Source organism: Azolla caroliniana, unplaced genomic scaffold (genome assembly GCF_043228905.1).
Source record: "Azolla caroliniana isolate FFs.n. ecotype wild unplaced genomic scaffold, voAzoCaro1.0.p SCAF_9, whole genome shotgun sequence".
In the NCBI taxonomy this organism is placed as follows: domain Eukaryota; kingdom Viridiplantae; phylum Streptophyta; class Polypodiopsida; order Salviniales; family Salviniaceae; genus Azolla; species Azolla caroliniana.
This window is the reverse complement of record NW_028230444.1, coordinates 9226006-9240363: the sequence shown is the minus strand read 5'-3', so window position 1 is coordinate 9240363 and position 14358 is coordinate 9226006. Positions and strand designations below refer to the sequence as shown.

At 37.5% G+C, this 14358-nt stretch overlaps 1 protein-coding gene across 1 annotated transcript; it reads left to right on the top strand.

Moving 5' to 3' along the window:
• Positions 1 to 2228: 2228 nt before the first annotated feature.
• LOC147860120 (uncharacterized) lies at positions 2229 to 13188 on the top strand. Its single transcript, XM_087325196.1, has 8 exons — positions 2229 to 3911; positions 8264 to 8490; positions 9004 to 9336; positions 10234 to 10480; positions 10977 to 11105; positions 11201 to 11416; positions 11672 to 11795; positions 12656 to 13188. The coding sequence occupies exons 1-8, from the start codon at positions 2259 to 2261 to the stop codon at positions 12889 to 12891; spliced, it is 3165 nt and encodes a 1054-aa protein (XP_087181322.1). The 5' UTR covers positions 2229 to 2258; the 3' UTR covers positions 12892 to 13188.
• The last annotated feature ends 1170 nt before the right edge of the window (positions 13189 to 14358 follow it).

Genomic DNA, 14358 nt, shown 5'->3' with positions numbered 1-14358 from the left:
TGAAAATGGTGGCTTTGCGATTCACAAGAGCGATGCAAGGATTATCACATAATAACAATTTTCGAGATGCCCATGATGAGAACCTTTGCTAGCTAGCATCTTTCATTATAGTGAATACGCCCCTTTATTTGACTCAATTAACCTTGCAAACATACTCCTAGGGTAGGAGAACCATGTTTACACTACGAACTAATGCCAATAATTTAGAGGGTATACTTAGAATAATTTCAATGTTGGAGGTATGGTTTTTAGTTTTTGTTTTAGAACTAGATTCAACTTGGTCATTAATACTAGCTACTAATGTTTCCCCTGGAAACATTGAGTGTCCATACATTAAACAATCGTTTCAAGGATCTTCCAAAACTTGGGTTTATAACTTCACCATTTTGTAAAATCATCCTCATCAAAATAGTGAACTTACTTATTATATTTAAGTCTTCTTTGTCATTCTCAAAATCAAAGTATTCTATGAGCTCTTAGAAAGTTTAGGGGATGGATGTATGCTTCCTTCGACAAAAGAGATGTCTAAGACTTGTGTCACATCTCAATGGATAGTTCAACCACACACCTCCTATGTAACCAAACACTCTTGGGGCACTTGTGTGTAAATTCCAACCTTATATAATAAATCCGTGGAAGATACTAGTTCTATTATAATTTAAGATACCCCACTCACTCTCCTTGGTTTATGTTGGTCCTCTAGAGTGAGTGAACACAACTAGAACGGCATATTGTATATATTATGTAGAGGTTATAGTACTTAGTAGGAAATGATGGCCCCTTAAAAAGGAAAGGTGTTGTTTTAAGTTTGAAATCAATTGTTAGTTAATCAAGCAACATACTTGACTTTAAAGCCAAGTGATGGATTGGACACACCCATCCTCCTAAGCTAAACACATGGATGAGACACAAAGAGAGATGAAGAAAAGCCCTAGAACTCTTTAGAACAAAAGACAAGTAGGAAAAGGCTAGAATTATAGATTTGTAAAACCTTTTTCAAATGAAGCCTAAAACAAGATTATAGGTTTTTTTACAACTTCGTTATTCTCTTTTCTTCTAGATTGAAGCTCTCTCTTTTTATTATTATTGTAATTAGCTTACCCTAGTTGTAAGTCGTTTTACACTACTAGCACTACATCTTGGGTTTGAAACCCAATTTTCTCACCTACATCGATCTCTCTTTCTTTCTCTTCATCACTCTCTCTTTTTTATTTTTGGTGGAAATACACAATTATATTAATAAATGTGTGTGAAAAACACTACATACAATGGGTGTCATAATGGAGTATGGTCACCCACTAACTATAGGGGTAGTGGAACATGTTGAATTGCCAATAGGCAAGACTTCTTCTTCATCACTCTTTGGTGCAAAGTATGGTCACCCACTAACTATAGGGGTAGTGTAGTTGTGATATTGTTTCCTCACTTCTCTTTTGATAAAGTGAACGAGTGCAGGATCGGGTCATCAAATTTGTTGATAAAAATAACGTGATTGATCTCTTTCGCGAGGGAAATAACAAAAAAGTTGGGGTGCATGATGGGAGCAGGCCGAGTCAGTTTCCGACGAATAAAGCTCACTCACTACGCAAAGGCAAGTGTTGAATACCAGAACGATGCAAGATGGGAGTCATCAGATTGCAGATTTAAAATTCAGACGTGATTGATGATCCCTTTCGTGAAGAGAATAACGAGAAAAGCTGGGGTGTGTGGTGCACGCGATGGGAGCAGGCCAGGCCGAGTCACTTTCAGGCAAGTGTTGGATACCAGAACAATAAGAAGAGAGGTTCCGATGAACAAAGTTCACTAGAGTGGGGCAAGTGTTGAATACCCAGAACAAACAATAATAATACCATGCCCCCCCACCCCCCCACCACAACATGAGCAAATAATAGAACAAAAAAGTCAAAAAAGATTAGCAGCCATGAGAAGAGAAGTTAGAAGAAAGAAGAATATAATGTATGTAATAGGAAAAGACAGAGAAAGAAGAAGAAGAGAAGGCTAAGCCTACTACTACTACTACTCCTCCTCCTCCTCCTCCCCTGTTCCTCTTCTTTTCTACAGTAATTATCATATTCAATCGCCATAACCAAGCTTCCGTTGAAAGGAAAGTGTGTGCAAATCAGAAGAAGGAAGGAAAGAAGAAGCAGAATTAAGAAGAATTTCTCCCCTCCCCGCTGCTAAGAATCAGAAGAAGTGTGTTGAAGAACGAACGCCCGACAGAAGAAGAGGTCAGGTTCGACTTCTCGAGTTTCAGAGTAATGGGATGGATCAGGGTTTCCTCGGCAGCCTACAGAGCTGCTAATCTGCGGAAAGCTCGCCTTCTTCGCCCTCCCTCACCGTCTCTGTCGTTCTCCTCATCATTCTCTATACACAGGAAAGTCTCACCTCTCCAGGATGCCTTAAATTCAAATAAAATCTCAAGTATTCCAAAGTCTTTGATTTCGCCCTCGATCTGCCCCTCGAATGAATGGTCGAGATCCATTCATGGGACTCCGGAGAGGTCTCAATCGGCTCCGATCCCAAGGCCAGTTCCTCTTTCGAAACTTACTGACAATTTCCTTGACGGCACGAGTAGCGTTTATCTAGAAGAACTGCAAAGAGCATGGGAAGCTGACCCTAGCAGTGTGGACGAGTCATGGAACAATTTCTTCATTAATTTCACCGGCCAAGCATCCACCATGCCTGGCATCTCGGGACAAACTATACAAGAAAGCATGCGGCTTTTGCTCCTTGTGAGAGCTTATCAAGTGAATGGTCACATGAAAGCAAAGCTTGATCCTCTCGGTTTGGAAGTAAGGCCAATTCCGGCGGACCTTGATCCTTCTCTCTATGGGTTTACTGATGCTGATCTTGATCGAGAGTTTTTTCTCGGGGTGTGGAGAATGTCAGGTTTCCTCTCGGAGAATCGACCTGTTCAAACACTTCGGTCAATTTTGGCTCGATTAGAGCAAGCCTATTGTGGGCATATTGGGTATGAATATATGCATATTTCTGATCGAGACAAATGTAATTGGCTTCGAGAGAGAATTGAGACTCAGATTCCAGGAAAGTATAGTCCTGATCGGCAAGAAGTAATTCTAGACCGCCTTATTTGGAGCACGAATTTTGAGAATTTCTTGGCTCAGAGATGGACAGCAGCAAAAAGGTTTGGGTTAGAAGGTTGTGAAACCCTAGTTCCTGGCATGAAAGAGCTTATAGATAGAGCTTCTGACTTTGGTGTAGAAAACATAGTTATTGGGATGCCTCATAGAGGAAGACTAAATGTTCTAGCCAATGTGGTTCGGAAACCATTACGCCATATCTTTAGTGAATTTAGTGGTGGAATCAAGCCTGCTGACGAGTTTGGAACTTATACTGGAAGTGGAGATGTGAAATATCACTTAGGTACTTCATATGATCGGCCTACTCGAGGTGGTAAGAGAGTTCATCTTTCTCTTGTTGCAAACCCTAGTCATTTGGAAGCGGTTAACCCTGTTGTGGTTGGGAAAACTCGAGCGAAGCAATATTATAGTAAAGACATGGAAAGGATTAAGAATATGGGTGTTCTACTCCATGGAGATGGAAGCTTTTCAGGTCAAGGTGTTGTTTATGAGACACTTCATTTAAGTGATTTGCCAAATTATACTACCGGGGGAACTATCCATATTGTTGTCAACAATCAGGTTGCATTTACTACTGATCCAAAATCTAGTCGATCCTCACCTTATTGTACTGATGTGGCAAAAGCCCTTAATGCACCTATATTTCATGTTAATGGTGATGATATGGAAGCTGTTGCACATGTATGTGAGCTAGCGGCTGATTGGAGGAATACTTTCCATTCTGATGTTGTCGTGGATATAGTTTGTTATCGAAGATTCGGCCATAATGAGATTGATGAACCATCTTTCACACAACCGAAAATGTACCAGGTATCTCTTTCTTTCAGTATCATCATTAACTTTTGACTTAGATTTACCAGTGACAGCTGAGTAACTGAGACAGGAATGCATTTATATAAAACAACAGTATTTCATGTTTACCCCTTCAATGATGTGTCATCTAAGGATAATAGACATATATGATAGATGATATGTTCATATATGATGTGCTGTATCTGAATCTTGATATTCTATCTTATCCTTACGGATGTATCATGTTCTTGGTTTAAAATTTCAAGTTGTATGTTCTAAAGAGTAGAATGGTGTAGGTTATTTTTATCTCATTTATTACATATATGTATATATGTATATTTTGTGTATATGTGTACGTCCCCATCTCCATCTACATCTCCTCAACCACACCTGCATTCAGATATGCTTGATGTCCCATCCTGTTTTGCATTCCACGTCATCATTTTGAATATGTTTTCATGGAATAGTACTCTGAATGGATTCCAATTACATCAAGAAACTTTGAAGTTTGGATTTCTATACTCAAGCATCACATACTGTACATGGCTAAGAATTTCAAAGATCTGCAATTCAAACTTCAGATTCCTAGTGCAAGTGCTCACTTTCCCTTGATTAATGTAGTCGTATTATATTACTACTTTATTTATAAACTTAGAAAGGGACATTCATTCATCCAGCTACCTCTTTACATTTCGCCTAGTAGTATTGGTTTTTGCATGATACTCACTCACTACATATTCAAAGACATTGCGAGATCAAAACAGGGAAGCTTCCTAGAATGGAATGCTTTCCACACAACGTCACACCCCTTTTCATGCTAACCAGAACTTAAGTACAAAAAACTCTCCCTTGGATGCTATTACCTCGTCCTTATATACTAGTTTCACTATATCCTTGCATCTTCTGAGTGTGGCTTATGAGTTTCCTGTCCATTACTATATTGTTCCACTTCCTAGCTTGGGTCACACTTGTCAGCCTGCCTAACACTAGGTACGCTCCAACAGTTTACTTACTCTGCATACCTCCTTTCTATCTGGATACCTTGCTACCAGATGTTCCCACTACAGCTGCTCTTTTATCTGCTCTTATGGAGAGATCAACACTCAATGATTCACCTAGGCATAAAAACACTCAATGATCAACACTCAATATCCTGGCTAGAATAGAATATCCTGGCTAGAATAGACTATCCTGGCTAGAATAGAGTCACTACAGCTGGATCCATTGCTCCTTTGTCTTGGACATTGCTGAGGCCAGTTTGTAAGGTCAATGTCATCGTCATGGGGAATCATATACACTGTCCTTTTGGAACCAACATTTCTATATTGGATATTTTAGAGGGCAGCGACTTCAATTCCATCAGGCTCCAAACTGGATTTCAGGTTATTCATTATTATATTTCAAGCCATTTAGTCTATAAAGCTGGAGTAGAAAAACATTTTTCTTTTGTTATTCACATCTACAGATTAACAAAAACAGTTGTTTCTTTCTCCCCCCCTCTCCCCTTTTCCCTTGCCCCTTCTCTTGGTGCTTCTCTTTCTTCTTCTGCCTCTTCTTCCTGATTCTAACTTTGATCATCTGATTCATCATCTGGCTTCCCTGGTCTCCATGTTGATCATCTCAAGGATTGCTTTCAGCCGCCCTGTGAATTTGTTCTATTGCACCAACAATATAACAGTTTCCTGTGGCATCAACTTTTGAGGCTGACATTCTCAAGGATAAGATTGATTCTTGGTTAATGCTCTTGCTACTTCATCCTAGCTATTCTGGAAGGCCCCATGTAATGTTTCGTGGATTTCTTGGTCCTCTGTCTTTGATTTGGAGTTAGTCCATAAGGTTTTTGGTCTGTCTTCTACTTCCTCACCTAGTGAATTGATTCTACTTCGCACTTTCAATTCACTAGGATGAACTGTCCCTGATTCTGTCCTTGCAATTGGAGTTGAGTCTGAGTTTTCCCTAATGAGCTCACCTAATGGAAAATTGCATGAACTGTCCCTGATTCTATCCTTGCATTGGAGTTGAATCTGAGTTTCATTGACTTGTATTTGTAGTGCCTCAAACTGCTGTGCCCATTCAACCCAAGCAGAAGCCTGCAGTCTATAATTGTGTGGATTGATAATTCTTCGCACAGGATGCCCATCACTCTTGAAATTGTGCTAAATTTGTTTGTAGGCTCCCAGGAGATATAAATCTTCTGTAGTTGGAACTTCTGTTATTACAAATGTTTGCATATCTATCATTTGATCAAAATCACTATTCATCCTCGAGGAGTTTCTCCAGGATTTCATCCCATCTAGAGTTTTCTCGCCTTGATTTGATTTGCTGCTAAATCTTGATACTGTTCCCCTTATGACTAGTGCTCTGCTCCTTCCCTCAGATACTTGCTTTGGTCATCACTCTGAGATGGACATAGACAAACCTCTACCCTCCTTTTCCAGCACTGCGCCACTTGCATGAGCCATGCGGACTGCTTTGTATCGTAGGACCCAACATAGCTGATTTCCTTCCTTGGCTGCCTGATCCCTCTTGTTGATAAGTTGTATCACCTGTCTGGGAGTCCCATGTTTTGTAGGAACAAATTAAATGGGGGTCTCCTCTCTTGATTCATGGCATTTTTACATTGATGCATATTGCTCCTTTCGTGGTTGCTTCTTCCATGTGTTTTTGCCACTTCGCCCCATCTATCAACATCCTTTGCACTTCGTGGATCAACCTTGCATTCACATTCACTGGTTCATGGTTTTGATGGTTGCCATGCTCTTCTTTACATAAAATCCATTATCTTTGCTCTCTTGGATTTACTGAGCTGAAACTCCATTGTGTGTGGCCACTTCATTGTCCCTTCTATGCTTACTACAATTCAATAGGCAAGATTGGCTGTGTGGGTTTTGATGGATGTCTTGGTTTTCTTGGTTATATTGCAAGTCTCCATCCTTGTCATATGGCACCCATGATACGTCTTTTCCTGCAGGTCTCTGTTACTTACTGCTCTTGTTTGCTCCCGTTTTGCTCTGTTGTGCACCTGTGCCAAGACTCAATAATTTCCTCAATTTTGTTCTCTTCTTTACATTGGCTGCCTAATATTAGCATGATGATTTTTGATTTATTATGGTGGCTGTAATTTTCCTATTTGTGGCCATTACTTCTTTAAATAGGTTTAATGTCTCACTTCCAGTTACTATTATTTTTACTTTATGATTCTTATTTCTAGATCCCTCCTTTCAGCCTGAATCTTTATTCCCTGTACAGTCTTAGTCAGATGGAGATTTTTGTCTAGAGGTGCCTGAGGGAGAATCCTTGTGGTGTCATCATTCCATTTTGATGAACGACCCACTTGTCTCAGAGTTAACTGTCAGTGATGTGTCCTGTTCCCAAACATTGAAGACCAGTATCCGATCGTCTTATTTTGAATATTGTTTGGTTGCTTGATTTGTCTCTCCCATGCTTTGTTCTGTCATTGTACTACATCCAGTTACTATCCTTGCCTTTCTGATTGTAGCAGCAATAGCACAACAAAGATCTTGAAAGTGAGCTTTTGGGGATTTGTCCATTGATTATTTCTATTCAGAGGCTTGGTACTTAGAAGGCAACTGTGTTTTAGTCTATATGACATTTTAAAAGGTGTCACTCCTGTGCTTACTTCATATGAGGTTCAGAATGCCCATAATGCATGATCCAGTTTGTTATCCCATCCTATTTGTTTGTTTATAAAATCTTTTGTAGAATTTAAATTACGATTTTATTTGTTGAAATAGGACCCCGTTTATATGCTTCATTGTAGGTGATATATACTGTTGACTGGGATAATCGTGCCATTGTGGGCTCCTCTACCCATGGTTTGAACACTTTTTTTATATTCTTGTCTAAAACCTAGCTATATTGTTTTCTGAGTTATGTTTTGAGGCTGTTGCTTTTGGCTGCTCTGTTCCCACAATGATGTGGTCACATCCTGTCCTACAAAATCCAATCTCCAATTCTGGAAGTGTTCTCAAAAGGATTGGCTGTACTGGTATCTGGTCGTCATCTCCTGGTTGCCTCCACTCTTGGCAGGTGCCATATTATTGCATGTATATATACATCCTTATCCAAGGTTGGCCAGCAGATCCTTGCGTGTAATATCTGTCTTTATGTGGCTTCTTTCATCCTGTGTCCTGCAGCTTACTTCTGACAGTTTTCCCATTGATACGAGAAAACTCATTGCAATAGTGGCCATTGCCGCTGGACTGATAGTTGAGTTCGTGGCCTTTTGGCACTTGCCCCAGCCTATGAGTGGTCTGTCCATTACAAAATGGACTTTTCCATTGGCAGTTCACACTTGTTATTTTTTTAGTGAATAATCAGAACTTGTGTAAATTTATGTTTTCTGACAGGTTATCAGGAATCATCCACCAGCTGTAGATATTTATCAAAAGCATTTAATTGAGACTGGTGTGATGACAAAAGCAGCAGTTGACCAGATACACGAGAAAGTTATGTCTATTTTAAATGAAGAGTTCAATAACTGCAAGGATTATGTTCCAAGAACACGGGATTGGCTTGCAGCATTCTGGGCTGGTTTTAAAGGTCCAGAACAGCTTTCTCGAATAAGAAATACAGGGTACAAATATATATGAACATTTTCCTATTATCTGGATGCCATGTTTTGGGCAAAGTACCTTTAATTTGTTGTTTATTTACGGGAATATCCCTAAGCTTTCAAAAAACTACTACTAAGTTGTTTACGTCAGTGTAGTATTATGGTAATTTATGAAAATGTATGGGTGTCTTGGTAAGGAAAAAACTCTAAAATACTCCTGAGGTTACTGTCTGATTTCTGTTAATGCCATGCCCATAAGCATTTGTTATTCCATCAAATGCCCAGGCGCAACACCCAAAAGAGAGAAAAAAAGGGATGGATTGAGCATATAATTACTCAATAGCACATATATTTCTTGAGAGGAGCGTGACGTAGGTCATAGGGGGCATTTGGGGAAATAAAGAGATAATCAAGGGTATTCCAAAATTTTCCATTTTGATAGATAACCAACAACATCCATGTCTTTTGTTTGTTTTTACTTTTCTTATTCATTTCAATAAACCATTAAATGCTTATTTCAACCTATTCCAACAGGGTTAAACCAGAAATCCTGAAAAGTGTGGGCAAATCCATTACAACCTTGCCATCTGATTTCCATCCGCACCGAACAATTAAAAGATTATATGATCAGCGTGCCCAAATGATAGAAACTGGGGAAGGTGTAGATTGGGCGACGGCAGAATCTCTTGCTTTTGGAACACTTCTTGTGGAGGGCAATCATGTGCGACTAAGTGGTCAGGATGTTGAGAGGGGTACTTTTAGTCACCGACATTCTGTACTCCACGATCAATTGACCGGAGAAAAGTATTGCCCACTCGATCATGTTATCATGAATCAAGAAGATGAAATGTTTACAGTTAGTAACAGGTGAATTGTCCGAGTAACCCTCTGATCCTGGTTTTAAAGTAATAAAACGTTATCATGAATCAAGAAGATGAATGTTTACAGTTAGTAACAGGTGAATTGTCCGAGTAACCCTCTGATCCTGGTTTTAAGTATGTAATGCAAGTCATTTGTTTTATTCAATGCTTGTCTTTACTTGTCGGTATATTGTATACAAGATTTGCTACATCAGGCGTGCCATGCATATGAACTCTTTGTTTGTGTATATGCTTTGGTGTATCTCGATACTGATGGAGTCAATGATTTTGTTTTAGTGGATAACTTGAAAATCTTGACTTACATGGAGCTTGTTAGCACACCATCTCTCTCCAGAAATCTATGTATTTTCTCCATTATTTTACTTCTCATGATTTATAGCATGTAATGCCATGCATGATTAATGTCTAAATTACATGCCTCATGGTCTCAGATATGATATACATATATATGTATATATGTGTGTGTGTGTGTGTGTATAACATACATACATACATACATACATACATACATACATACATACATACATACATACATACATACATATATGCCTCACTTATGCTTTCAAGTGCGAATATTTATAGAAATATTCACCGCATGTTTTTGGCTATTTTTTTCTTCTTTTTTGCGACTGAATTAGAATATTTTTTATTCTTATTTATTTATTTTTTATAATTGGTATGTTAAACTACTAGCCTTAGGTCTTGGGTTCAAGGCTCAACTTATTTTACTATTTATCTTTATTTTATTATTCTCATTCTTCATGATTTTTTTTCGTGAATATTCACATATGCAAATATGTTGATGAATGCGAATATTTCAATCTATGACCTCTGGTATATATATTCATCAGTACTTACAGAGCTTGTTGGAACACTGGTGCAGTTCTCTTTCAGAGTTTGCTGTTCTTGGATTTGAGTTGGGTTACTCCATGGAAAATCCAAATTCCTTAGTTTTATGGGAAGCACAATTTGGTGACTTTGCAAATGGTGCTCAAGTCATATTCGACCAATTTCTGAGTAGTGGAGAAGCAAAGTGGCTGAGACAAGCTGGTTTGGTGGTTCTACTCCCTCATGGTTATGATGGACAAGGGCCAGAGCACTCTAGTGGGCGTATGGAACGTTACTTGCAAGTAAGATAATATTCCCATATTGCATCGTAGACATGTCTAGATTGATCTACATCATAAACAGCCTCTTCACCATCTTATTTAGAAGTATATGTATTTTTACAAAGCAGCTTTTATGGGTTCCGATTTGTACATATATCCATTCATGTCCCATTGTGTCTACACTGGTGATTCTCTTGTATCTGTATGTGCCGTCAATAATTTGACCTTGTTATATCTTAACCCACACTGATGCTTATCTGAAACCCTATTTTACTTTCTCTTTTGCTAATGCAACACAAAATTGTTAATATTCTTCCTATAATTCCTAGTTAGGCAGTATAAAAGACTCTGAACCATTTTTTTACCCCCTGAAAATGCTTCCTACTAAACACATTACTGATAACCTTCTTTCATTATACTTGATAAAGAAATAATAAGCAATTCCTTGCTGATTTTGAAGTATTATTGGCAATATATGGTATTTAACATATATTGCTGTATTTCTTGCATTTTGCAGATGAGCAATGATAACCCGTTTGTCATACCAGAGATGGATCCGTCTTTGCGTACTCAGGTCCAAGAATGTAATTGGCAAGTTGTAAACATAACAACTCCAGCCAATTATTTTCATGTGCTTAGACGTCAGGTTAGGTTCATAATTTCACCGTGCTTCCATTTCTGGCAGTATTATATCCATTCCAATTGGTTTATGTTATTCTAATAATGTTATTTTGGAAACAGATCCATAGGGATTTCCGTAAACCATTGATTGTGATGGCACCTAAGAATCTTCTTCGGCATCCTGCATGCAAATCCAATCTTTCTGAATTTGATGACGTGCAAGGACATCCTGGGTTTGACAAGCAAGGAACTCGGTTCAAACGACTTATCAAAGATCAGAATCTTCATTCGGATAGAGAGGAGAGCATCCGTAGGCTTGTTCTCTGCTCAGGAAAGGCAAGTATATGCAGTCTTCTCAAAGAACTATGCTTTAATAGGTTTATTATAAGAAAAACAGAAAATAATATCCCAAAGTTTTCAAACACTACCAGAATCTTATGTGCAGTACACAATTTACCACATAGAGGAATTCTGATTATTTTTGAAAACATATGGGTATTATGGTAATACCCAACAAGGGTTATTTTGGTGTTTTGCACTTTACCATGAATAAGTGATTCTTCCTGACATTTAATGATGGAATCTATATAGGTTTACTATGAACTGGACGATGAAAGAGACAGGGTCAAAGGAACTGATGTCGCGATCTGCCGCGTTGAACAATTAAGCCCTTTCCCTTATGATCTTGTCCAAAGAGAGCTAAAACGTTATCCAAGTAAGAATTTCTCTATCTATACCTTTGCTTTTCAAGAGGCATTTTTATTTCTGAATAATACATACAAAAAATCTTAGGATACAGAAAAAACTGGCATTATAAAGAGCTATGATTATGTACGAAAGTGGTATATGTACAAGACTCTCTCTCTTTCATAGGAACTGCACTTGGGCATAACGTTCATAAAATTTCAGAGACTTCACGACATCTTTCTTTCATTTAGTTCACATGACAATAAATTTTATTGTAGGGTAAATGCAAAAAAATACTCTTTTATAAAGAGTTACATGGACTGTATCCCTTACAGCTGAAAAATATAAATATTCCCCCCCGTTCATATTCCAGAAAGTAACTTTGAAATTTCCTATTCACCGTTCACCTCTCCAAAAGAAAACAATGAAGCCAAACAGAAAGCAGAGAAAATGTATGCTCACTATAAAAGTATCTCAAACCTAAGCTTTTCCATGGTGTGATGATGGATGCTTTAGTCATGTGGTGCCAAGGGGAATGTTTTTTGTCGTAATGTCTTTATACCTTATGAATCTAGTTAGGGATGTAATTTAGTTGTCATTGAAGAAATCAGATTTAATTTCTTAGAGGTTTTAAATTATGTTTCGTTTGTTTGGTGTCTCACACATGCATTTTTGACTTTGTATTATAGATAATAAGAAATGTTATTTCATCTTTTGTTCACTCTGTCTCTGTCCCTAAACCCTAAAACCTTTAAAGATGTCATAATCTTTCATCTATCCCCCCAGAAAGGGAAGTAGAAAAGTAAAGAAAACTATAACAAAGAATGTGTATCATAGTTAATGTAAGATTTGTTTTAATCAATGATTTTTTCCATTGTCCGATCATAGATGCCGAAGTAGTGTGGTGCCAAGAAGAGCCAATGAACATGGGAGGGTACACGTACATAGCACCACGTCTTGCGACAGCAATGAAGGCATTGAAGCGTGGAACATATGAAGATATAAAGTATGTTGGAAGGCCACCTTCTGCTGCAACGGCCACTGGTTTTGCTAATTTACATGCTTCTGAACAAAAGGAACTCGTACAAAAGGCTCTACAATCTGCCCCAGTAAGTCTACACTAATACTACTAATATTATCATTTACTTCCTTCACGAAAGATAGGATGATTTCCTAAATTGAAGATTTCAGTTCTTGAGGCCATGTGTAAAGAGGTCAGTTATGACAGTTTTATTTCCGAATAAATCCGGAAGCATTCCTCTTGGGCTGAAATGAATAAATTGAACTTCTTTCCAAGCCATGTATTATCTTTATTGGTTTCAAAAATCACTCTTTTGCTTTATGTTTTGGAGATCATCCATTGGCTTAATAACTCCATATTGTATTATTGGGTTGCTAAATTAAATTACTTGCTTTTTGTACCTTCTTTTTAGATGTCTACAATGGTCAAATAACTATTGCTAGATATCCAATATCTTATTCTATAGTATTTTTAATTAACCTAATACTAGTAGTATTCCAATTGAGTTGAGAACATAGTTTGTGGAAAGGATAGCAATGGGAAGTTTCTGCCACTTGGATTACTATTCATTCCTTAAACATAGATTATATTACTAACCTAAAAAAACAAAATTGTGGAACTTCATTATGATGAAGTCTAAATTAGATAAGTTTGTATAACTCAAAAATCTCTATGGAAAGTGTACGTAAGTTTGAATTTAATTCACAAAATTTAGCTTTTCTAAACCATTGAGATTTGGGCTCCCAAGGAGTTTGCTCACCTATAAAACATTTTATCTACAAAGATGAAGGTGGTTAAAAATGCGTTCACAAATTAGATATTGTAACATAAGAACTGATAAAACATTTTAAAATAGAGATGCAAAGGGTATATAAAATGTTTTTTAGTATTGGTTCTAGCAAGGTAACTAAAAAAATTCAAGAAGGCTACATGTTCATAAATAAGAGCTTCATTGAAGCTAGCATCAAAAGAGGGAATATTTTACAATGTGATTCCTAGATAGTACAAATTGTTCACCCGACCTTTTTTTTCTCTAATACATATATTACTGGTGATGTTCAAATGGTTTGTTATCTAAAGGACTAGATCCTAGAGAAAGTTGAAGGCCAATATTTTGAGATCAATATGCAAAAACAAGTGAACCTTGTGTCTAAGTTGAAAACATTAGAATCTTATGGCATGCTTTATGGGGACAACTCTTCCAGAAACCACAATATTTGATTAGTATGTGGGCACATTTTTTGACAACAAATATAAGAAACTTTTTATATCAAATAATTACAATTTACACCTATGAATTCAAGTGTATTCTATTTCCATGCAAATCTTAACCCACAATATATAATTTGCTTTTTTAGGGTTGAACTTGCATTATTTTGTTTAATATATTGTGATGTGCACGTGTTCCTTTGTGCCTCCTTTTCACAAAACCTTTTTTAGCACAAATGCCTTCATGTTGTGGTGTGTATGTGTTGCTTTGTGCCCCCTTTTAGAATACCTTTTTTAGGATGCATGTAGCTAAGATAAGCCAACCCAAATGGGTACCTTTGTATCAACTATACATTGAGCA